This window comes from Pelophylax lessonae (assembly GCF_965119305.1).
Source record: "Pelophylax lessonae genome assembly, chromosome: 4".
NCBI classification, from domain to species: Eukaryota; Metazoa; Chordata; class Amphibia; order Anura; family Ranidae; genus Pelophylax; species Pelophylax lessonae.
In genome coordinates this window covers 618,795,041-618,821,159 of record NC_138771.1, presented here as the reverse complement: position 1 = coordinate 618,821,159, position 26,119 = coordinate 618,795,041, and the positions used below count along the sequence as shown (strand labels likewise).

The 26,119-nt window shown below is 43.2% G+C and overlaps 1 protein-coding gene across 1 annotated transcript in view; it reads right to left on the bottom strand.

Annotated features, from left to right (window-relative positions):
• Positions 1-26,119, bottom strand: part of LOC309552844 (uncharacterized protein) — a gene marked incomplete at both ends in the record, with an annotated part of 108,495 nt that overhangs the window by 14,781 nt on the left and 67,595 nt on the right. The window contains one exon of the mRNA XM_082253752.1: positions 12,810-13,229. Within this exon, the coding sequence (XP_082109878.1) occupies positions 12,810-13,229 (420 nt within the window). The remainder of the gene's footprint in view (positions 1-12,809; positions 13,230-26,119) is intronic.

Below are 26,119 nucleotides of genomic sequence, written 5' to 3'. Positions count from 1 at the left end.
TATAACTGTAAGATATATTTATTAGATGCATTGTAAGATGAATCCAAAAAACACTGGAGGTTGAATTACTAAAACTGGGGAGTGCAGAATCTGGTGCACCTCTACATAAAAACCAATCGGCTGCCAAGTCTTTTTGTCAAAGCTTAATTAAACAAGCTTTAGTTAGAAGCTGATTGGCTACCATACACAGCTGCACCAGATTTTGCACTCTCTATTTTTATTAAATCAACCCCTATGTTTTATATTAAAGTATATGTAAAGTCTTTTTATATTTTGAATAGGCAGGGAATACTTAAAACAGCCTTACTCAATCAGAGGTTTCTTACGGTGCCTTGAGCAATGACAGATTGATGTTCCTCATGATGATGCTTTCATAGTTCTTGAGTTGACTTCTCTTGTCATGTGGAAATTCTTCATCTTTCAAATAAGTAACCACTGACACCAACAGCTGCCTGTGGGGGACTTTATTTCCATCAAAGTAAGGAACATTCCTCCCATTGACTACCAATGAAAGGAAGGGACATCTACCTCTGACCACCAGTGTAAGAGCGCCCTTCACTGAGAACCATTAAAGAGGGTATATTTATTTTCTGCTTGTTGTTATTATTTTTTAAATGTTTATATCATTAATTCATATAAAAATAATGTTGCTGTAAAAGAGCAGAAAGGTGTTAAAAAATGTTCTGTCTTAGGTAAAAATTAAATATTCTGAGTATGTAGTAAGTTCCTTTTGAACACCATACTGGAATCGACTAGACTTTTCCCAGTGTACAACATGAATAAAATATGTTGCCAGAACACCAACAAACTTGTTTCAAAGTGCACATTCCTGTATGATCACATAGAAAAGTACATTTGGAGAACAGTGGAGGAAAACTTCCTCAGTTATTTGATGAGGAATGGTGCTTGTGTGGTCCTGAAACAGCTGTACTGGCCGCATTTTTGTATCCATACTCTAAGTATGTCACTGTCTTTTTTTAGTAACTAATATGTCCACCTCTTAGTAAGTGTGCTAAGTGATTTTTTAAGGGTTTGCTGAGACTTAAAACCTGTTTCAATGGTTCCGTCAGGGTAAAAAGGTTGGGAATTACTGGGTTAGAACCTCAGTCAGCTGTCTATAGTTTCTCTTCATGTCTCAGCACTTTTTCAAGTAGCACAAACATGACATACAGAGATGCAAATATTATTCTTCCTTTATTAACAGTTTCTGGGCCTTAGGGCACAACTGTACATCCTCTATTGGAAGCAGTTACATTTCCAATCACCTCAATGGTGAATGACCCCCGAAGCAACAAGGATTTCACGGCTTCGGCTTTTTTTCATTGTTCACTGGCTGTTGATGGCTAGTAAAGCAAACCAATCACAGTTTAATTGGCTGCTTTGGAGGGCAGAAGAGAGATCTGGGGTCTAATAGATCCCAGATCTCTCCATAAACAGTGCCTGTCAATGCCTATGCTATTCACAACAGAAGTTGTTCACCCCTTGTAATAGTAATTGTATCACTAATAATAAAATGATTATACCTAATAGTAGTATTAAAAGTATTTATCTAAAACAAATGACATAGAAAGGGCATATAACTATTTTCTCTTTTGATAGGTGCATAAACATAAAAATCTCCTTATAATAGTAATACTCTTACAACATAATTAGTTAATTTTATAACACAAGTTGCTTTTGTTCTTTACGTACCTGAATTAGTTGTGGAAGATGTAGTGTAATTGCTTGTGTAATTGCTTGTGTATTCACTTGTTGGCTTCTGTGTAGATGGTTCAGTGGTGGAGTCAGTAGAAATTATTCTACTAGCATCCTCAGTAGTAACTTCAGATGTAATGGAACCAACAGTATTGAAAGATGTAGTATAGCTGCTTGGGTATGTACTTGCTGACTTTTGTATTGTTAGTTTGGTGGTGGAGTCAGTAGAATGTAACCTGCTAGAAGGCTCTGTAGTAACTTCAGACTCAACAGTAATGGAAGAAGTAGTGTAACTGCTTACATATAGACTTGTCTTCTGTGTTGATAGTTTAGTGGTATAGTCAGTAGGATATACTCTACTAGTAGGATCTTTAGCAGCTTGGGATGGTATGGAGGAAGGACTAACAGAAGTAGTGAAGTTGTTCATATCTGGGCTCATTGTCTTCTGTGTTGACAGTTTAGTTGTGGCGTTAGTAGTATATACTCTAGTAGTATGTTCTGAAGTATCTCCAGATGTAAGGGATCCTGTAATAATGGAGGAGATGGGGTAGCTGCTCATGTCTGGACTTGGCTTCTGTGTTGACAGATCTTTAACATTATCAGTTGTAATAGGCACAGAAGAAAAGGAAGATGTGGTGTGAGTGCTCATATCTGAATTTGTTGACTTCTGTGTTAATGGTTCTTTAGTAACAACAGAAGTATTGTAGTCAGTGATGTTTTCAGTAGTAGTTTCCTTTGTATTAGAAATTGTAGAATATTCTGAAGATGTGCTGGGAAAAGTGAAACTTTTGGATGTAGTTTGTAGTGTATCTGAATACTGGCTAGAAATACTAGTTGAAATTGAATTAGAATTAGTATATATTCCAGTAGTTTTCAATGTAATGGAGGCAGTTGAGTATTCAGAACTAGAATCCAAAATAGTGGGGGTGGTAGTATGCTTTATATTTGAATCATAAATTGTGAGATCACTTGCAGTTCCTGTGGATATCTCAGTTGTAACTAAGTTAGTTGTGTACACTTTGGTAGCTTTGGATGTAATAGGGTCATTTGTAGTTTTTACTGTACTCCATTCAGTTTTATATTTTCTGGTGGTCTGAGAGGTAATTGAGTCCAAGATTTTTTCTGTAAGAGTTTCAGTTGTATTAGGGTCAGTGACTGATTGACTAGTAGCTTCAGATGCCACTGACATGGTCTTGCTTTCAGTGTGGCTAGAAGGTTTGGTTGTGGTTGAGTAAATAGTATATTCTTTGGTGGTGTCAGAGATAATGGAGTCAGTAGGGTTTGTAATAAATCTTCTAGTGGGGGATTCTGTGGATTGTTCAGGGGATATTTCAGTTTTATTGTAGAGAGTAGTGTCTTTAGTTGTAATTCTAGATGTAAGGGAGTCAGCTGTAGATCCACTAGTAGATTCTGTTGTTGTAAGGTCAGTGGACATTTCAGAAGTCAATTCCATGGTAGAGATGATAAAAGGGTCAGTTATAATAGATTCAGATGAGTATTTGGTAATAATTTCCATTGTTGTGAAGTCAGAATGGAGTTGAGTAGAATTCAGTTCATCAGTAGTATATTCACTTGCAATGACAGCTGTATTTGAGGCTGAAGTGATTTTAGCAGTGTCTGTGGTAATGAAGTCACTAGTGACTTCACTTTTGGCTCCCAATGTAAAGTAACTCATAGTAGAGGAGGTAGAGTCTAAAGGTGCCATTGATGATGTAATGTATTCACTGGTAGCTTCAGAGGTTTTGGCATCAGTAGCTTCTGATGTTTTAGAGTCTGAGGATATTTCAACAGTCTGATCTGTTGTAGTAGGAAAAGTTATGTATGTGCCAGTACTGTCAGATGTAATAGCATCCGTAGTATATCCACTAACTGCACTGGATGTGTTGGCATCAGTAGTGATCTCATTAGTCTCTACAAACACAGTGGATTCTTTTCCATATCCTCTGGTGGTTTCCAAGGTTTTGGTATCAGTACTGAGTTCACTAGCAGATACAAAGGTGAGAGAGCTTGTACTGTACTTATCCGTTGGAGAAGTTGAGCCTTCAGCAGTAACAGCAGTAATAGGTACATCAGATAAAGGTGAACTGAACTGGCTGGTTGTAGATGTCATTGGGTTACTGGTCATCTCAGGAACTCCAGTGGATGTAGCTGTGGGAACCAGCCGGCAACATTAAATTACCATTAAACCTGAGGCTATTCATTTAGTATTTTGGATAGCAGGTCTCAAGCTGTGCATTGTGATTTTACTGACCAGATGTTATGCCACTACTGTGTCTGATAGAGATGTAGAAGCAATTAGAAAGCAAAGGAGTATCATTAGCACAGCTCTACGGTATTAAAGTATACCTAGGTCAAAACTTTCCTTGTTTTTTGAATAGATTAAGGAGATATTTTCCATCATTTTCTGTAGACACAATAGGAAGTGAGAGGATAGCTGTCCAAAATGAGGAAAATCCTATCTTTGTTGTCACTGGAGTAGATGTCCACATTGGATGATTTTCCCTCTATCCCTTTTTCAATGACTATTCCGAATTGTGGATCTGGTTCCAATGTGGACTCTGACTGGAGTAGGTCCACATTTGGTATATATATATATATATATATATCGCTGTTCCAGTGACAATTCAAAATTCTGGATTTGGTTCTCTCATCTCTAATCCTGGCGACAATGGTCACTGGGATCATTAGAGAGGGTCAATCTCTCCAGTGGGGACACACACACCTTCCTTTAACCTCCTTGCATTCATGGAACAGATGTGACCAAATGTAAAGTAAAGCCAGCCATGGGTGGTTCAAATCTCAGCCTATTAAGAAAGTGCCAGCCAAGATTCGAACCATATATGTACAGGCTGAATGTACCCACGTTGATCAATCGATCAATTTGGGTACAACCAGCCTGTCGGATTTTACATGCGATCATTGCTAGCATCTATTATAGCCTCTAGCAATAATTACTGTGTTCTCCTGGTGGGGACAGCATCCCCCCCACCCCTGGGAAAATACAATTGCTCCACGGGAGGGTGGGTTGTCAGTGTTGATGGGGGAATTGAGCGATTTTGGCTGCAGGAAATAAAATTACTTCATCTATTGCCGGCCTAGTGCCATGAGGCCTCTGTCTCATCTGCAACACTGGTCTCCCATCAGACCCTGATAGTGATAACAAACTTTTAAATCTTTTGGTGGGTGATAAGGGGTTAGGGAGTAAGGTCCTGGTGAGGTCTGATACAGATGTTTTTAACTTTCCATATTTCTTACTGAATGCCGCACCATTTCCTTAACTGGTACTATCTTAACAATGTAGACATGTTTTAGGGTGTTTCATATAAATGCATCTACTATAGCTTTTCAAAAAAGAAATACATAAAGAAAAAATAAAATACAAACTACAGTAATCAGTAATCAGATTTCAATTTATGGAAGTTAGATCACCAAAAGAATCACTGCGATTGGTTGCTAGCAATTACGAAATTTTTGCTGTTTGCATAACTGAATCAGAATTTTGATAATAATTTAAACAATACCTATTACAAAGGTGACTACTAATTCACAGTGGGGTCCAGAGACCCCAAGCTTACACACACATGTGTCCCCAAACAAATCACTTCTGAAGTAGGGGAAATAAACACTTTTAAACATTTTGAAAAGCTCTTTAGGCAATGCTCAGACCTGATTTATACCAGTGGTACCAACCTCTAAATATATATATATATACATATATATATATATATATATATATATATATATATATATATATATATATTTTTTTTTTTTTTTTTTTTTACAAACACGGAGTGATCTATATATAAAACATTTGCTGTGCAGATGTCTTAACCATTGTTTGCTTTTATGTTTAAAATATGATTGTCAGCTCTATCCAATGGCTATAATGCACTATTTTCCTTAAATAACTAAATAAAAAAAATAAAAAAATACCATATTATGGCCACAGTATGGAACTGATGATGATAGGAAATAATCATATTATAAAAAATACAGTGAAAGGCTTAGACATCTGTACACAGAATGTTTTGTACATAGACCCCTTACGTTACCTCTTTCTAAAACAGAGACTGGAAATAATCATACATTTTATTTTTGTTTTTATTAGCCCTGATGAAGGTGGGATCTCTGTAGCCCTGAAATGTGTTGGCACATCTCGCCTTATACAAGTGGAGAAGGGCCTTTTTTTTTCAGTTTCTTACAGCAATTGAAACCCGATAAAGCTCACTTAAGTAGCTTTTGTCTGTGTTTTAAAAGGCTTTAAATTGCTTCTGAATGTTACCTGCTCATGTACAAAAAATGACCCCTTATTGGCCTTAACAAAAAGTAGACAGTGAGATTCCATGTTATGATCAAATCCAGACACACAAAAAAAAGAAATAAAAGGAATAAATACAAAGAAAACGGAATAAATAAACTAAAGTCTGCCAAATGCACCCTCCCAAAAATCCCTCTATGTACTGTATACATACATGTTCAAAGTTAGCACAGTGAAAAACCTTTACTTCAAATCACAAGCTTGTACATACTTAGCTTGACCACAGTGTCTTCACATTGGCTTCCAAAGTAGCCGTCCAGGCATAGACACTTAATCCCATCGTAAGTGCCACCATTGAAGCAGGGAGGATCTGCAGGATGAAAAGGTTTAAAGTTTGAGCATTGGTTTACATTTGTAGCACCCTCTTAGGTAGGTGCTAGAAGAGAATATAGTTTTTGATAATGTCTGCTTACCAGCAAGATTGCCAGGTAAACTTATAGTGCTCTCTGCCTACCAGGGAGCAAGATCTGTTGATAGGGTGTGCTCATGGTGCTCAGGTGCAGCTCAGCTTGCCTGATTGTTTCACACTGGTCCAATAGGGAGGCATATTGGACAGTGAGAGGAAACCTGACAATTAAAGGGCACAGGCATTTTCACAGCCCTGGCGTTGGCAGCGGAAAGTGCCTTGTTGCATGCTGGGTGACTGTATAAATGCCAGGGGCACATGTGCTCAGGGTCTTTGGCTGGAGAGTAGGGTCCCGGAGGGAGAGGGCAGCTGCCCCTACTCTGCAAAAGCCTTGGGGAGTCGACCTGAGGGCCTGAAAGTCAGAGAGAAGCTGAAACCAGAGGTTCTGCAGAGATGACTAGAAGGGAGACACTAGAAAGGATCTGATTCTGCCAACTGTGAGTACATATCTGTGTCATGGGTCCTGTCCATCCCTTCAAGTAGAGGAGTCAATGGATGAATGTCAGTCAAGGGGATGCCAGAGAGTGTCCTGAAGACAAAGTAGCTGCATCAAGTCTGCTGCTAGAGAGAGCAAGAGGACTTAATTCTTCCATACAAGTGACGGCATGCTAAAAGCAGTGCTTCCACATGTAATCTGGTGAGGCCAAGTGAGAGTTGTCCTTATCTACTGTGAATAGTTCAGTTGGAGTATCCCACTATACCTCTTTCCCAGCCAAGTTCCACAATAAATAAAAAAAAAAACAAATACCCTGGACTGTTTATTGAGTAATGAGCAAACGGAAGTAAGGAGGAATATGTGAAAAAAAAAAACAGCAACTGTCTGCAGGTAATCAGAGGGAGGCCTAAGAAGTCAACACACAGCAAGCCCTGTGGCACCAAATCAAGGGTCTTGCCAGAGACCCCAGAAGTGGCTTTATTCTCCATCATACCAGGGTCATTCACCAAGACCAAAAACGGTCTCCACCGATTCCTCCTAACTATAGGCCACAACACTTATCCTTTAAAAAAAATACCCCCCAATGCACCCTTTCAAAATGTTCTCTAAATAAATATATATATATATATATATATATATATATATATATATACTGTATATTTACAGTATATACACAGTATCTCACAAAAGTAAGTACATCCCTCACATTTTTGTAAATATTTTATTATATCTTTTCAACACTGAAGAAATTATACTTTGTTACAATGTAAAGTAGTGAGTGTACAGCTTGTATAACAGTGCAAATTTGCTGTCCCCTCAAAATAACTCAACACACAGCCATTAATGTCTAAGCCACTGGTGAGTTAAAATTTCCAAATTGGGCCCAATTAGCCATTTTTCCCTCCCCTGTGTCATGTGACTCGTTAGCGTTACAAAGTCTCAGGTGTGAATGGGAAGCAGATGTGTTAAATTTGGTGTTATTGCTCTCACTTTCTCATACTGGTCACTGGAAGTTCAACATGGATCTTAAAAAAGAATTGTTGCTCTACATAAATATGGCCTAGGCTATAGAAAGATTGCCAAGACCCTGAAACTGAGCTGCAGCACGGTGGCCAAGACCATCCAGCGGTTTAACAGGACAGGTTCCACTCAGAACAGGTCTTGCCATGGTCAACCAAAGAAGTTGAGTACACGTGCTCAGCATCATATCTAGAGGTTGTCTTTGGAAAATAGATGTAGGAGTGCTGCAAGCATTGCTGCAGAGGTTGAAGGGGTGGGGGATCAGCCTGTCAGTGCTCAGACCATACGCCGCACACTGCATCAAATTGGTCTGCATGGCTGTCGTCCCAGAAGGAAGTCTCTTCTAAAGTTGATGCTCAAGTAAGCCTGCAAACTGTTTGCTGAAGACAAGCAAACTAAGGACATGGATTACTGGAACCATGTCCTGTGGTCTGATGAGATCAAGATAAACTTTTTTTGGTTCAGATAGTGTCAAGCATGTGTGGCGGCAACCAGGTAAGGAGTACAAAGGCAAGTGTGTCTTGCCTATAGTTCATTGTGGGAACCATAAATGCCAACATGTACTGTGACATACTGAAGCAGAGCATGATCTCCTCCCTTCGGATATTGGGCCGCAGGGCAGTATTCCAACATGATAACGACCACAAACACACCTCCAAGATGACCACGGCCTTGCTAAAGAAGCTGAGGGTAAAGGTAATGGACTGGCGAAGCACGTCTCCAGACCTTGAGCATCTGTGGGGCATTATCAAAAGAAAGGTGGAGGAACGCAAGGTCTCTAAGATCCCCCAGCTCCATGATGTCATCATGGAGGAGTGAAAGAGGACTCCAGTTGCAACCTGTGAAGCTCTGGTGAACTCCATACTCAAGAGGGTTAAAGCGGTGCTGGAAAATAATGGTGGCCACACAAAATATTGACACTTTGGGGCCAATTTGGACATTTTAAATTAGGGGTGTACTCACTTTGGTTGCTAGAGGTTTAGACATTAATTGCTGTGTGTTGAGTTATTTTGAGGGGACAGCAAATTTACACTGTTATACAAGCTGTACACTCACTACTTTACATTGTAGCAAAGTGTCATTTCTTCAGTGTTGTCACATGAAAAGATATAATAAAAGATTTACAAAAATGTGAGGGGTGTACTCACTTTTGTGAGATCCTGTATATATATATATATATATATATATACAGTATATACATATATATGTATAAACAGTATATGTACAATACTGTGTAAAAGTTTAAGGGAGGTGTCAAAAAAATCTATAAAGTAAGAATTTCTTTAACCACTTGAACTCCAGAAGATTTTACCCCCTTCATGACCAGGCCATTTCTTTGCTATTTAGCACTGCTCTACTTTAACTGGTAATTGTGCTGTCATGCAACCCTGTACCCAAATAAAATGTATGTCATTTTTACACACAAACAGACCTTTTTTTTTGGTTGTAATTGATCACCACTGGGTTTTTTTTATCATTTTTTTTTGGGATATGTGAACGGAAAAAGACCGAAAATGCACATTCATGTCACAGCTCACAGGTCATACATCATGGCAAGACTGAGCACAGCAACAAGACACAAGGTAGTTATACTGCATAAATGAGGTCCCTTCCAGACAGAGTTCAAGATGTGATGTTCAAACTACACTATTTTACCAAAAGTATTGGGACACCTGCTTTTACACGCACATGAACTTTAATGGCATCCCAGTCTTAGTCCGTAGGGTTCAATATTGAGTTGGCCCACCCTTTGCAGCTAAAACATCTTCAACTCTTCTGGGAAGGCTGTCCACAAGGTTTAGGAGTGTCTATGGGAATGTTTGACCATTCTTCCAGAAGCGCATTTGTGAGGTCAGACTGAAGAAAAGGCCTAGCTGGTGCTATTTGCTCTAATTCCGGACTTTGTGCAGACCAGTCAAGTTCCTCCACCACAAATTCATTCACTCATGTCTTTATGGACCTTGCTTTGTGCACTGGTTCAAATCATTTAGTAGAGGGGGGATTATGACGTAGGTTTTTTTTTTTCAGGGGTTCTTCTTGGCCCCTTAATTTCAGTAGAAGGAAATCTTAAGGTGTCAGCATACCAAAACATTTTGGACAATTTCATACTCCCAACTTTGTGGGAACAGTTTGGGGATGGCCCCTTCCTGTTCCAACATGACTGCATACCGGTGCACAAAGCAAGGTCCATAAAGACATGTATGACTGAGTTTGGGGTGGAGGAACTTGACTGGCCTGCACAGAATCCTGACCTCAACCCGATAGAAACACCTTTGGAATGAATTTGAGTGCAGACTTGGTAGCCGGGTCTTCTCTCCAACATCAGTGCCCCACCTTTACAAATGCGCTTCTGGAAGAATGGTCAAACATTCCCATAGACACACTCCTAAGCCTTGTGGACAGCCTTCCCAGAAGAGTTGAAGCAGTTATAGCTGCAAAGGGTGGGCCAATGTAATTTTGAACCCTACAGACTAAGACTGAGATGCCATTAAAGTTCATGTGTGTGTAAAGGAAGGCGTCCCAATACTTTTGGTAATAGTGTATTTTGAAGGACCGTAGATGCAATGGTCAGCCAAGGAAGCTTAATGCAAAAAAATGAAAGATACATCATGCTTACTTCCCTTCAAAATCAGAAGATCTCCACAGAACTGCCTAAAACCAGTGGAACCCAGGTACATCTGTCTACTGTCTGGAAAAATCTGGTCAGAAGTGGTCATCGTGAAGGAAAAGGAATTGTGGCCAAAAAGCCATACCTCCGACATGGAAACAAGGCTAAGCGACTCAACAATGCATGAAAACATAGAAGCTGGGGTGCAGAAAAATAGCAGGAGATTCTCTGGATGTACATTCTTTAATTAAGAAGGTGAATGTATACATCAATCATACAAAGTGAATCTTTGTTTTTAAATTATTTTGCACATGGATGTTCAAAGTTAACACAGCTTCCTTTTATTTACTAAGCTAAGTGAACCGCCTTTACTTCAGATCTCAAGTTTACATACCTGGTCTGACAGTAGCATTCTCACATAGGCTTCCAAAGTAGCCTTCAGGGCACTGACACTTTATTCCATCATAAGTGCCACCATTGAAGCAGAGAAAATCTGCAGAAAAAAAGGTATAAAGTCTGAGAAATAGTTTACATATATTTTTATTTCTGTTTTGTTTTCTACTTTCATTAAATATCTTGTCTTAGATCGTGTGATGTCATCACTGCATCTTTGTGCCTCTCTATGCAATACAGGTAGATCATGCCTAGCAGGAGGGGCTGTATATAAATTCCTTTATGACCACACTAGGTAATGCACATGCAAGCCTACATGATTAAAAAGGACTGAAATCCAATGAATAAAAGTGGCACATGGTGGTGGTGAGGGGGGTGGGATCAGTAACAGCGGTGGTGGTGAAGGGGGTGGGATCCCTGGCAGCGGTGGTGGTGAGGGGGTGGGATCAGTGGCAGCGGTGGTGAGGGGGATGGGATCAGTGGCAGCAGCGGTGGTGGTGAGGAGGGTGGGATTCATGGCAGCAGTGGTGGTGAAGGGGGTGGGATCTGTGGCAGCAGTGGTGGTGAGAGTGGTGGGATCTGTGGCAGCGGTGGTGCCATCCTCCTTCCACCACCACCACTGCCTCTTACAGATCCCATCCCTTTCCCCACGACATTACCTCTAGTGGGGGGGGGGGGGGTTGGTAAGAGGCAGCGGTGGTGGAGGATGGAATCAGTGGAATCAGTTGCACTGACATATTGCAATTAATCCCTTACTCAGTCAGTTGTGTGGCTCCAGGGATGCCTCTGTGTCATGAGGTTGCCTCGAAAAAGGAAGAGCTCCTCCCCTTCACTCTATTGGTCATCATCTGGTCAGCTGATGCCTCCCTTTCAGGCATTTAGTGTCCACCTCCCTACATTTCTTCTCTCAGGAGAGGATAGGTGGGGCAGCAGAGTGAATGGATAGTCACTGCTCAGCCTCCACTCAGCAGCTAGCGGGCAGATGTTCCCTACCCCAGCAGTGGAATGAACGAGTGGATGGGGGGCCCCTCACACTGGCAGAGACAGAACAGGCAGACGGGCCCCTCACAGTGGAGCAGGAGAGGAACAGTCGGGCGAGCCCCTCACAGCAGAGCGGGAGAACAAGAGAGAAGCGGGCCCCCCCACAGTGGTGGAACTGCAGGGCTCTGTCGCAAATGCAACTTCTGCGACCATGGTAGTTCCGCCACTGCTACAATTAAATACCATTTACAGGTCTTTCCCCTCCCCCAGCCTGTGACTAGACAGTGAAAGAAAGGCAGCAGATCAGTGAGCTCCTCTCTGCCCCTCTGCTCTCTCCTTTAATCAACATGCTCTTTGTGGCCACTGCAGCACAGCTGGCCCCAGGTGCTGCTTCTTTATCTCCTAGTTGGAGCTCTGCTGTGCAGTGAATGTAAAAGGCTAATACCATATCAAATTCAAGTGCAATAAAAACACATTTAATGATAAAATATTGGATACTGAGCAGTTTTATTGTGTGTGGTGAATATAGCTTTAGTGAAAACCTGACCTTTCTTTCAGAAAAAAGTTGGTTACCTGATTGATCCATAAAGTATAACACCTTCTAATTCACCAACAAAGAAAACAAAGCAGATTGGGAGTTCTGGTTTTACTGGCTGTGTATTTGTTTCATGCCAGTTCCTTTGTTTTTTTCTTTTTTTGGAGGAGGTGCAGGATTTTAAAGGATAGCACATTTTTACTCTAAGAATTACTTCTACTACTACTAACAATAAAAACAGTAACCTAATAGTAATATTAATAGTATTTATCTAAAACAAATGGCATAGAAAGGGTAAGGTATATAGTTATTTTCTCTTTTTACGGGTGCATAAACAAAAAATCTCTTGTAAAAGTAATAATCATACAACATAATTGGTTAATTCTATAACACAAGTTGCTTTCGTTCTTTACTTACCTGATTTGGTTGTGGAAGATGTAGTATAATTGCTTGTGATTGCACTTGTTGGTTTCTGTGTAGATGGTTCAGTGGTGGAGTCAGTAGAAATTATTCTACTAGCATGTTCAGTAGTAACTTCAGATGTAATGGACCCAACAGTATTGAAAGATGTAGTATAGCTGCTTTGGTCTATACTTGCTGACTTTTGTGTTGTTAGTTTGGTGGTGGAGTCAGTAGAATAGAATCTGCTAGCATGCTCTGTAGTAACTTCAGACCCAGCAGTAATGGAAGAACTAGTGTAGATGCTTACATATGGGCTTGTCTTCTGTGTTGATAGTTCAGTGGTAGAGTCAGTAGGATATACTCTACTAGTAGGATCTTTTGTAATTTCAGATTTAATGGAGGAAGGACTAACAGAAGTAGTGAAGTTGTTCATGTCTAGGCTTATTGTCTTCTGTGTTGAGGGTTCATTTGTGGAGTCAGTAGTATATACTCTAGTACTATGTTCTGTAGTAGCTTCAGATGTAATGGATCCAGTAATAATGGAAGAGACGGGGTAGCTGCTCATGTCTGGATTTGGCTTCTGTGTTGAAGGTTCTTTAGTATTTTCAGATATAATGGACCCAGTAGTTTCGAAAGATGTGATGTGTATGCTCGTGTCTGGGCTTGTTGCCTTCTGTGTTGACAGTTCAGTGTTGGAGTTTGTAAAATGCACTCTAGTAGTATGCTTTGTAGCAGCTTCAGATGTAATTGTCCCAGTAGAAATGGAAGAGGTGGGGTTGCTGATTATGTCAGGACTTGGCTTCTGTGTTGACGGTTCTTTAACATTATCAGATGTAATAGACCAAGAATTAAAGGAAGGTATGGTGTAGTTGCTCATGTCTGAATTTGTTGCCTTCTGTGTTAATGGTTTAGTAACAACAGAAGTATTGTAGTCAGTAATGGTTTCAGTAGTAGTTTCCTTTGTATTAGAAATTGTAGGATATTCTGAAGATGTTTCAAATGTGCTGGAAAAGGTAGAACTTTTGGATGTAGTTTGTAGTGTATCTGTATACTGGCTAGAAATACTAGCTGAAATGGAATTAGAGTTAGTATATTTTCCAGTAGTTTGCAATGTAATGGAGGTAGTTGAGTATTCAGAATCAGAACTAGAATCCAAAGTAGTGGGGGCAGTAGTATGCACTATATTAGAATCAGACATTGCGAGATCACTTGTAATTCCTTTAGACATGTCAGTTGTATCTAAGTTAGTTGTAACAATTTTGGTAGCTTTAGATGTAATGGGGTCTTTTGTCGTTTTTACTGTACTCCAGTCAGTTTCATAATTGCTGGTGTTCTGAGAGTTTGTGGAGTCTATAGTAGTTTCAGTTGTGGTTGAGTAAATGGTAAATTCTTTGGTGGTGTCAGAGATAATGGAGTCAGTAGGGTTTGTTTTAAATTTTCTAGTGGTGGATTCTGTGGATTTTTCGGGAGACATTTCTGTTGTAGTGTAGAGAGTAGTGTCTTCTTCAGTTGTAATTCTAGATGTAAGGGACCCAGCTGTAGATCCACTGGTAGATTCTGTTGTTGTAAGTTCAGTGGAAATTTCAGAAGTCAATTCCATGGTAGAGAAGATAATAGGGTCAGTTATAATAGATTTGGTTAAGTGTTCAGTAATAATTTCCATGGTTGTGGTGTCAGTTGTTTTTAAAGAATTCAGTTCATCAGTAGTATATTCAGTTGCAAAGTCAGTTGTATTTGAGGCTGTAGTGATTTTAGCAGTGTCAGTTGTAATGATGTCACTAGTGGTTTCACTCTTGGCTTCCAATGTAAAGTAATTCATAGTAGAAGAGGTAGAGTCTATAGGTGCCATTGATGATGTAATGTATTCACTGGTAGCTTCAGTGGTTTTGGCATCAATAGGTTCTGATGTTTTAGAGTCTGAGGATATTTCAACAGTCTGATCTGTTGTAGTAGGAAAAGTTATGTATAAACTAGTACTGTCAGATGTAACAGCATCTGTAGCATATCCACTAATTGCATTGGATGTGTTGGCATCAGTACTGACTTCATTACTTTCTACAAACACAGTCGATTCTGTACCATATCCTCTGGTGGTTTCCAAGGTTGTGGTGTCAGTAGTGAGTTCACTAGCAGATACAAAGGTAAGAGAGCTTGTACTGTACTCATCCATTGGAGAGGTTGAGCCATCAGTAGTAACACTTGTAATCGGTACATTGGATATATGTGAACTGAACTTGCTGGTTGTAGGTGTCATTGGTGTGCTGGTAATCTCAGGTACTTTGCTGGATGTAGCTGTGGAAAACAGAAGACAACATTACATTACCATTGGGCTACATTCACAGTAGAGCATCACGTTTTCAGGTGTTTTTTTTTTTTCAGTTCTAATTTTAAAACGTTTTTGAGCAGAATTGCAAATATCTCAGGCATTTTGTATTAATCATTGAAAATCACTAGGAGGAGGAGATCAGCTAAAAACACCTGTAAAAAGCTCAAATTAAGTTTTTTCAGGCATTCTCATTGAAGTCTATGGGGACAAAAACTCTCAATTCTGCCTGAAAAGTAACTCCTGTACTTTTATGAGTGACCAATGTTTGCTACAAGCAACAAAACTCTCAGATGTAAACAGGGGCTAATGAAATGAATGGGATTTTTCTTGTTGAGAGATTTTGAGCTTTAAGCTACAAGCTACAAAAAGCTCAAGTGTGAACAGGGCCTTAAAGTGGTTGTAAACTCAAAAACCCAAAACGGATTTATCCTCCATGCTTTTGCTGTTTTAACAGTTCAATGTGTGTGGGTTTTTTGTTTGTAATCATATATACCTTTTTCCTGTGCTCTGATTGATTATAAGTTTCCTCCCTCTGCTCTTCATCCCGATCTAAGGGAGGCAAGTGGGAGGGGCTGGGATTCCCTTCTCTCCCACAATAATACATGGTGAGGCATTGCAGCTTCAGGGGGAGGAGCACCTTTAGAGAAGCTGTACAGCCAATGAAGGCTGGAGGAGAGGGGATGGGAGCAGCGGAGAGGAGAGGGGAGGGGCGGGCAGTAGAGGAGATTGTGTTCTCACTAAACACTACGGAGCTGACAGAGAGAGAGAGGGAGGGGGAGGAGGGGAAGATGCAGAAATGCACTGAGGAGAGCTGCAATGACATAGGCACATAAGCTGATCATGATTTCATTGCTTAGCAGCCATGATAAACGTGGTCAGCTCACAGAGGGGAAGTCAGGACAAGGTAGGGTCAACCAGGTACCATAGGATATACAAAGGGGCAATTGACAAGGCAATAGCACTGTGCTATAGCTTGGGCCTTAAAGGAACAAGAGCATGCTTTTTTGGGGGGTTAAAACCCCTTAAAACATAAGGCCATTGAGGCATTTCTTCAGTATTTTTGATGTTACGCAACTACTGGGCTTGTATGACATAGCGGAAGGAATAATGGTTAGAATGAGAAGGAATAACATTAGCACAGCTCTACATTATTAAAGAATATCTAGGCAAAGATTCTTTGTACTTTGAATAGAGCAGGAGATATTTTCCTTAATTTTCTGTAGACACAATGGGAAGTGAGAGAATAGCTTTCCAAAATGATGAAAATCCCATATTTGTTGTCACTACAGTAGAAGTCCACATTGGATGATTTTCCCTCTATCTCTTTTTCAGTGACAATCCCAAATTGTGGATTTGGATCCAATTTAGGCACTGGCTGGAGGAGATGTCCACATTGGATGATTTTCCCTCTATCACTGTTCAAGTGACAATTCAAAGTTCTGCATCTGGGTCTCTCACCTTGTCCTGGTGACAATGGTCACTGGGATCATTAGAGAGGGTCAATCTCTCCAGTGGGGACACACACACCTTCCTTTAACCTCCCTATAGGGAGTCAGGCTCTGGCGGGGGGCAGGTCTGGCAGGGGCGTGCCTGAGTGTGTGATGTGATGTCATTGTGCAAGAGAGCCGAAGCCTCGCATGGGGGTTTGCGGAACAAGGGCAAGGCAAGCCAAGAGCATAAATGTCAGTGCTGTTTGGACTGGAGTGGACGGAAGAGACCACCTGGTGTGGAGAGAGACTGTTACTGTGACTCAGGAGGGGACGTGTCATGTCAGTGAGGTGTTATCATCTGTGATCTGCACACTGCTGTCAGAAATATGTTTTTGCCTTATTATCTACCTTAAATCAAATTGCTAATTGCATATTGTACTTGTTGTACCTAAATACTGAAATTTGCACTTCAAACTGTAATTCTGTAACTTTTGGAAATGCCAATAAAAACATGGCTGTGCCAGTAAATATTGGTAGTTGTGTCAGTAAATTTCAATTTGGTGGGTTTGTCAACACTAGTGTTGAGCAAACACGGACTGTATTATTCGTGTTCGTACCGAATAATTGGATTTTTTGTACCCGAACACGGACACGGACACTTTACTGTATGTTCGGGTAAAAATCCGTGTTCGGTCGTTTTATTTCCGGGTTTTGCATGCTTTGGCGCTCTTTTCATTGCGGGCTTTCAACAGCCAATCAACAATCGTTTAACTGGTGTGCCTTAAGCCATCCCAGCCATGCCTGCAAATGTCTCAGTAGCTGTGATTGGCCGTCTGAAGCATGTGACCAAGTCTTTATAAGTTCCAGGCAGCCGCAGCGTCTTCATTCTGCTGCTTAGATCAGGGACAGAGCACACATCAACGTGCTGGCTGCTGATTAGGGAAAGACAGGCAGGAAAAAACCATTTGTGTCCGGATAGAATTGAGGGACAGGTCGGAGTGTTTAGGCAGGGCGAGTTGTAGGCATTTTAGGGATAGAGTCTGCTGAATTATAGGGTCAGTGTCTTCTGCAAACTACAATCGATATTGCTGTGTGGGGGGTGGGGTCTGCACTCAATCCTGATCTACGATCTCTTCTCAATCCTGTTAGGGAGAGGCTGCTGCTGAATTTTAGGGTCAGAGTGTTCTACAAACTACAATCGATATTGCTGTGTGGGGTCTGCACTTAGTCCCGATCTACGATCTCTTCTCAATCCTGTTATGGAGAGGCTGCTGCTGCTGAATTTTAGGGAAACTGTGTTCTACAAACTACAATCGATATTGCTGTGTGGTGTGGGATAGGAGATAGGCAGGTGTCAGTGATCCACATCCATTTTTCTGTGTGTGAGCTGCAGTGAACACAATCTTTTTGGGCTGCAGTGAACACAATCTTTTTGGGGTGCAGTGAACAACGTCCTTTTTGGGGTGCAGTGAACAAAATCTTTTTGGGGTGCAGTGAACAAAATCCTTTTTGGGGTGCAGTGAACAACATCCTTTTTGGGCTGCAGTGAACACAATCTTTTTGGGGTGCAGTGAACAACGTCCTTTTTGGGGTGCAGTGAACAAAATCTTTTTGGGGTGCAGTGAACAAAATCCTTTTTGGGGTGCAGTGAACAACATCCTTTTTGGGGTGCAGTGAACACAATCTTTTTGGGGTACAGTGAACAAAATCCTTTGTGTTGTGCAGTGAACACAATCTTTGTGGGGTGCAGTGAACACAATCTTTTTGGGGTGCAGTGAACAACATCCTTTTTGGGGTGCAGTGAACACAATCTTTGTGGGGTGCAGTGAACACAATCCTGTTGGGGTGCAGTGAACAAAATCCTTTTTGGGGTGCAGTGAACACAATCTTTGTGGGGTGCAGTGAACACAATCTTTTTGGGGTGGAGTGAACAAAATCCTTTTTGGGGTGCAGTGAACAACATCCTTTTTGGGGTGCAGTGAACAAAATCATTTTTGGGGTGCAGTGAACACAATCTTTTTGGGGTGCAGTGAACAAAATCCTTTGTGGGGTGCAGTGAACACAATCTTTGTGGGGTGCAGTGAACACAATCTTTTTGGGGTGCAGTGAACAAAATCATTTTTGGGGTGCAGTGAACAACATCCTTTTTGGGGTGCAGTGAACAAAATCCTTTTTGGGGTGCAGTGAACACAATCTTTTTGGGGTGCAGTGAACAAAATCATTTTTGGGGTGCAGTGAACACAATCTTTGGGGGGTGCAGTGAACAAAATCCTTTGTAGGGTGCAGTGAACACAATCTTTGTGGGGTGCAGTGAACACAATCTTTTTGGGGTGCAGTGAACAAAATCCTTTTTGGGGTGCAGTGAACAACATCCTTTTTGGGGTGCAGTGAACAAAATCCTTTTTGGGGTGCAGTGAACACAATCTTTTTGGGGTGCAGTGAACAAATTCCTTTGTGGGGTGCAGTGAACACAATCTTTGTGGGGTACAGTGAACAGAATCTTTGTGGGGTGCAGTGAACACAATCTTTGGGGGGTACAGTGAACACAATCTTTTTGGGGTGCAGTGAACAAAATCCTTTTTGGGGTGCAGTGAACACAATCTTTGTGGGGTGCAGTGAACACAATCTTTTTGGGGTGGAGTGAACAAAATCCTTTTTGGGGTGCAGTGAACAACATCCTTTTTGGGGTGCAGTGAACAAAATCCTTTTTGGGGTGCAGTGAACACAATCTTTTTGGGGTGCAGTGAACAAAATCCTTTGTGGGGTGCAGTGAACACAATCTTTGTGGGGTGCAGTGAACACAATCTTTTTGGGGTGCAGTGAACAAAATCCTTTTTGGGGTGCAGTGAACAAAATCCTTTTTGGGGTGCAGTGAACACAATCTTTTTGGGGTGCAGTGAACAAAATCCTTTGTGGGGTGCAGTGAACAGAATCTTTGTGGGGTACAGTGAACAGAATCTTTGTGGGGTGCAGTGAACATAATCTTTGGGGGGTACAGTGAACACAATCTTTTTGGGGTGCAGTGAACAAAATCCTTTGTGGGGTGCAGTGAACACAATCTTTGTGGGGTGCAGTGAACACAATCTTTTTGGGGTGCAGTGAACAAAATCCTTTTTGGGGTGCAGTGAACAACATCCTTTTTGGGGTGCAGTGAACACAATCTTTTTGGGGTGCAGTGAACAAAATCCTTTGTGGGGTACAGTGAACAGAATCTTTGTGGGGTGCAGTGAACACAATCTTTGGGGGGTACAGTGAACACAATCTTTTTGGGGTGCAGTGAACAAAATCCTTTGTGGGGTGCAGTGAACACAATCTTTTTGGGGTGCAGTGAACAAAATCCTTTTTGGGGTGCAGTGAACAACATCCTTTTTGGGGTGCAGTGAACACAATCTTTTTGGGGTGCAGTGAACAAAATCCTTTGTGGGGTACAGTGAACAGAATCTTTGTGGGGTGCAGTGAACACAATCTTTGGGGGGTACAGTGAACACAATCTTTTTGGGGTGCAGTGAACAAAATCCTTTGTGGGGTGCAGTGAACACAATCTTTGGGGGGTACAGTGAACACAATCTTTTTGGGGTGCAGTGAACAAAATCCTTTGTGGGGTGCAGTGAACACAATCTTTGTGGGGTGCAGTGAACACAATCTTTTTGGGGTGCAGTGAACAACATCCTTTTTGGAGTGCAGTGAACACAATATTTTTGGGGTGCAGTGAACAAAATCCTTTGTGGGGTGCAGTGAACACAATCTTTGTGGGGTACAGGGAACAGAATCTTTGTGGGGTGCAGTGAACACAATCTTTGGGGGGTACAGTGAACACAATCTTTTTGGGGTGCAGTGAACAAAATCCTTTTAGGGTGCAGTGAACACAATCTTTGTGGGGTGCAGTGAACAAAATCCTTTTTGAGGTGCAGTGAACACAATCTTTGTGGGGTGCAGTGAACACAATCTTTGTGGGGTACAGTGAACACAATCTCATACTTCTGAAGATTTGGGGGTGCTGCCTGTTCCATACTCCTCCTCCTACTGCTCAACCATCCTTTTAGGGGTACAAACAATAGTAATTGGGGCCTAGTGTGGTGGTGTACGTGTGAGATACATACACTTTCTTTTTGATCATATTTTCTATTCCGCTATTCAATTAAATCCTTTGGGGATCAATTAAATTGCGTGATAGTCTGTGTCGGTACATGTGAGATCCACCTTTCCAAGTTTTTGGGGTTCACCTCATACTTCTGAAGATTTGAGGGTGCTGCCTGTTCCATACTCCTCCTCCTACTCCTCAACCATCCTTTTAGGGGTACAAACAATAGTAATTGGGGCCTAGTGTGGTGGTGTACGTGTGAGATACATACACTTTCTTTTTGATCATATTTTCTATTCCGCTATTCAATTAAAACCTTTGGGGATCAATTAAATTGCGTGATAGTCTGTGTCGGTACGTGTGAGATCCACCTTTCCAAGTTTTTGGGGTTCATCTCATACTTCTGAAGATTTGAGGGTGCTGCCTGTTCCATACTCCTCCTCCTACTGCTCAACCATCCTTTTAGGGGTACAAACAATAGTAATTGGGGCCTAGTGTGGTGGTGTACGTGTGAGATACATACACTTTCTTTTTGATCATATTTTCTATTCCGCTATTCAATTAAATCCTTTGGGGATCAATTAAATTGCGTGATAGTCTGTGTCGGTACGTGTGAGATCCACCTTTCCAAGTTTTTGGGGTTCATCTCATACTTCTGAAGATTTGAGGGTGCTGCCTGTTCCATACTCCTCCTCCTACTCCTCAACCATCCTTTTAGGGGTACAAACAATAGTAATTGGGGCCTAGTGTGGTGGTGTACGTGTGAGATACATACACTTTCTTTTTGATCATATTTTCTATTCCGCTATTCAATTAAAACCTTTGGGGATCAATTAAATTGCGTGATAGTCTGTGTCGGTACGTGTGAGATCCACCTTTCCAAGTTTTTGGGGTTCATCTCATACTTCTGAAGATTTGAGGGTGCTGCCTGTTCCATACTCCTCCTCCTACTGCTCAACCATCCTTTTAGGGGTACAAACAATAGTAATTGGGGCCTAGTGTGGTGGTGTACGTGTGAGATACATACACTTTCTTTTTGATCATATTTTCTATTCCGCTATTCAATTAAAACCTTTGGGGATCAATTAAATTGCGTGATAGTCTGTGTCGGTACGTGTGAGATCCACCTTTCCAAGTTTTTGGGGTTCATCTCATACTTCTGAAGATTTGAGGGTGCTGCCTGTTCCATACTCCTCCTCCTACTGCTCAACCATCCTTTTAGGGGTACAAACAATAGTAATTGGGGCCTAGTGTGGTGGTGTACGTGCGAGATACATACACTTTTTTTGATCACATTTCCTATTCCGCTATTCAATAAAAACCTTTGAGGATCAATTGAATTGCGGGATAGTCTGTGTCGGTACGTGTGAGATCCACCTTTCCAAGTTTTTGAGGTTCATCTCATACTTCTAAAGATTTGAGGGTGCTGTCTGTTCCATACTCCTCCTACTCCTCAACCATCCTTTTAGGGGTAGAAACAATAGTAATTGGGGCCTAGTGTGGTTTTGTACGTGTGAGATACATACACTTTTTTGGATCATATTTCCTATTCCGCTATTCAATAAAAACCTTTCTAGGGCAAGATCTTAAATTACAGAAATATGAGGAGACCGTCAAATAAGGGCCGTGGCCTGGGTCGTGGTGCTGCTGGTAGAGCTCCTGTTGCAAGGAGAGGACGTGGTTGATCTGTGCCAGCTACACGCACAAGTGAAACACCTTCCTCAAGTGTGAGTAGGCGACAGAACCTGCATCAGTATTTGGTAGGGCATCATACGCCCCTAGAAGTGATGAGGCCAGAACAAGTGGAGGCGATAGTAGATTGGTTTGCTGCTGACAGTGCTTCCAGTTCCTTCACATTGTCTCCCACCCAGTCTACTGCAGAAAGGTCACAGTTGGCACCTGCAGCCGATGTCCAACCGTCTTTCACCTCACCCCCTTGCAAATCAGGCAAGCAGTCTGAGCCCCAAGCCATACAGCAGTCTCTTCTTCTTTTTGATGACTCTGTCAGCAGGGTTTCCCAGGGCCATCCACCTAGCCCTGCCCCAGAAGTGGAAGAGATTGAGTGCAGCGATGCCCAACCACTTATTTCTCAAGATGAGTACATGCAAGGATCATCGCAGCACGTCTCCGATGATGACGAAACGCAGGTGCCAACTGCTGCGGCGTTCAGCATTGTGGAGACCGACAAGGAGGGCAGGGGTGAAGACTGGGTGGAAGATGATGTGGAGGACGATGAGGTCCTCGACCCCACATGGAATGAACGTCATGCAGGTGACCTGAGTAGTTTGGAGGAAGAGGCGGTGGTCGCACAGAGCCACCAGCACAGCAGAAGAGGGAGCAGGGTGCAGAAGCGGAGCGGCCGTGCCCTAGACACTACGCCCGCTACTGCCCAACGCAGCAAGGGAACGAGCGCACCAAAGTCAGCTCAAAGGAGTTCTCTAGCGTGGAAGTTCTTTAGAAAATGTGCTGATGACAGGACACGAGTGGTTTGCACCCTGTGCAATCAGAGCTTGAAGCGAGGCATAAACCTTCTCAACCTGAGCACAACCTGCATGATCAGGCATCTAAGTGCAAAGCACGAGCTGCAGTGGAGTACACACCTTCAAAACCAAGAAACGTCTCTGGCTCATCCTGCTTCCTCTTCTGCTGCAGTCTCGGCCGCTCCAGCCACATCCGTAGTGATACCGGCACCTGCCACCCCGCAAACAGACGATCTGTCAGCAACACCACCACCTGGGTCACCAACAACCATCTCCACAATGTCCCGTGGAAGCGTTCAGCTTTCCATCTCCCAAACACTTGAGAGGAAGAGGAAGTGCCCCCCTACCCACCCGCGATCCCTGGCCCTGAATGCCAGCATTTCAAAATTATTGGCCTTTGAAATGCTGTCATTCCGTCTGGTGGAGACGCACAGTTTTAAAAACCTTATGTCGGTGGCTGTCCCACAGTACGTCGTACCCAGCCGCCACTACTTTTCCAGGCAAGCCGTCCCTTCCCTGCACAACCAAGTGGGGGAAAAAAATCAGGTGTGCACTGCGCAACGCCATCTGTGCCAAGGTCCACCTAATTACCGATACGTGGACCAGTAAGCACGGTCAGGGGCGTTATATCTCCCTAACGGCACACTGGGTAAATGCAGTGGCGGATGGGCCTGAGGCGGATAGCAATTTGGCGCATGTCCTTCCACCACCGAGGATTGCAGGGCGCTTCAGTTTGCCTCCTGTTCCTAACTCCTCCTACTCCGCTTCCTCATCCTCTACCGCCTCCTCATCCGGACAGCGTAACACCTTCACCACCAACTTCAGCACGGCCAGGGGTAAACGACAGCAGGCAGTTTTACAACTTGCCGGTTTGGGGGACAAACCACACACCGCGCAGGAGTTGTGGAGGAGCATGGAACAGCAGACAAATGAGTGGTTGCTGCCAGCGAGCCTCAAGCCCGGCCTGGTGGTGTGCGATAACGGGAGAAATCTCATAGCAGCTCTGGGCCTAGCCGGTTTGACACACATCCCTTGCCTGGCGCATGTGCTGAATTTGGTGGTGCAGAGGTTCCTTAAAAACTACCCCGATATGTCAGAGCTGCTGCAGAAAGTGCGGGCCGTTTGTGCGCACTTTCGGCGTTCTCACCCTGCTGCTGCTCGCCTGGCAGCGCTGCAGCGTAACTTCGGCCTTCCCGCTCACCGCCTCATATGTGACGTGCCCACAAGGTGGAACTCCACCTTGCACATGCTGGAAAGACTGTGCGAGCAGCAGCAGGCCATAGTGGAGTTTCAGCTGCAGCACGCACGCGTGAGTCGCTCTGCGGAACAGCACCACTTCACCACCAATAACTGGGCCTCCATGCGAGACCTGTGTGCCTTGTTGCGCTGTTTTGAGTACTCCACCAACATGGCCAGTGGCAATGAAGCCGTTCTCAGCTTAACTATCCCACTTCTATGCCTCCTTGAAAAAACAATTCGGGCGATGATGGAAGAGGATGTGGCACAGGATGAGGAGGAGGAGGAGGATGAAGAGGTAACATTTCCAAGGCTTTCAGGGCAGTCATTCGCAAGGGGCTCCGAGGGTGGGTTCCTGCACACACAAACGCCAGGGACACAATTGTCCAGCAGGGGCACAGTTCTGGAGGATGAGGAGGATGAGGAGGAGGAGGAGCTGGAGGAGGAGATGGAACCATGTTCACAGCAGGGTGGCACCCAGGCCAGCTCATGGCCATCACTGGTGCGTGGCTGGGGGGATACAGAGGACACGGACGATACACCTCCCACAGAGGACAGCCTTTCGTTGCCTCTGGGCAGCCTGGCACACATGAGCGATTACATGCTGCAGTGTCTCCACAACGACCGCCGAGTTGCCCACATTCTAACTTGTGCTGATTACTGGGTGGCCACGCTGCTGGATCCCCGTTACAAGGACAACGTACCGTCCTTAATTCACTCACTGGAGCGCGATCGCAAGATGCGCGAGTACAAGCGCACGCTGGTAGACGCCATGCTGCTGGCATTCCCATCTGACAGCGGGGCCGCAGTGGAAGCACAAGGCAGAGGAGGAGGAGGAGGAGGTCGCCAACGCAACCAGTGCACCGCCAGCACCTCAGAAGGCAGGGTTAGCATGGCCGAAATGTGGAAAAGCTTTGTCAGCACGCCACAACAAACAGCAGCACCAGCAGCTCAGATGGAACGTCTTAGCAGGAGGCAGCATTTTACCAACATGGTGGAGCAGTATGTGTGCACACGCCTACATGTAGTGAATGAGGGGTCTGCCCCCTTCAACTTCTGGGTCTCCAAATTGGGCACATGGCCTGAGCTTGCCCTTTACGCCTTGGAGGTGCTGGTGTGCCCTGCAGCCAGTGTATTATCTGAACGGGTATTTAGCACGGCCGGGGGCGTTATAACAGACAAGCGCAGCCGCCTGTCCAGAGACAATGTGGACAAGCTCACGTTCATTAAAATGAACCAGGCATGGATCCCACGGGACTTTTCCGTACCTTGTGCAGAATAGCAATGGATACCGACCTTACCCACCCATTGTTCCATTTTTGCTCTTTCTCACTCTTTTGGGGTGTACCCTCATTTAAAATTTGTGAAAAGAAGCAGTGTTGGCTACCTCGTCCTCCTCCTCAGGGCCAGATTAACGTAGGGGCTGTTGGAGCTGCAGCTCCAGGCCCCTACCTTTTATATAGGCCCCGGGTTGACCATATTCACTGTTACCGCTCTTCTGTCACTTGTAAACACAGAAGTCTGGCTTCTATGCTCGCTTCCCCAGGCAGCACCCTCAGAACCTCCCCACACAGCGCGAAGGCCGGACAAGGAGGGACAGTTGCCGATGCATGGATGTGTTTATGGGCTTCAGAGACAGCATCCCATGTTGAATTAGGCATGCATGGCTGCACCCTTCCTCCTCTGGGTGCATGGCAAGGCACGGCCCTCAAGGCCCTTCAAAATCCTCAGCACCAAGCCCATGATGCTCTTAATCCGGCCCTGGTCCTCCT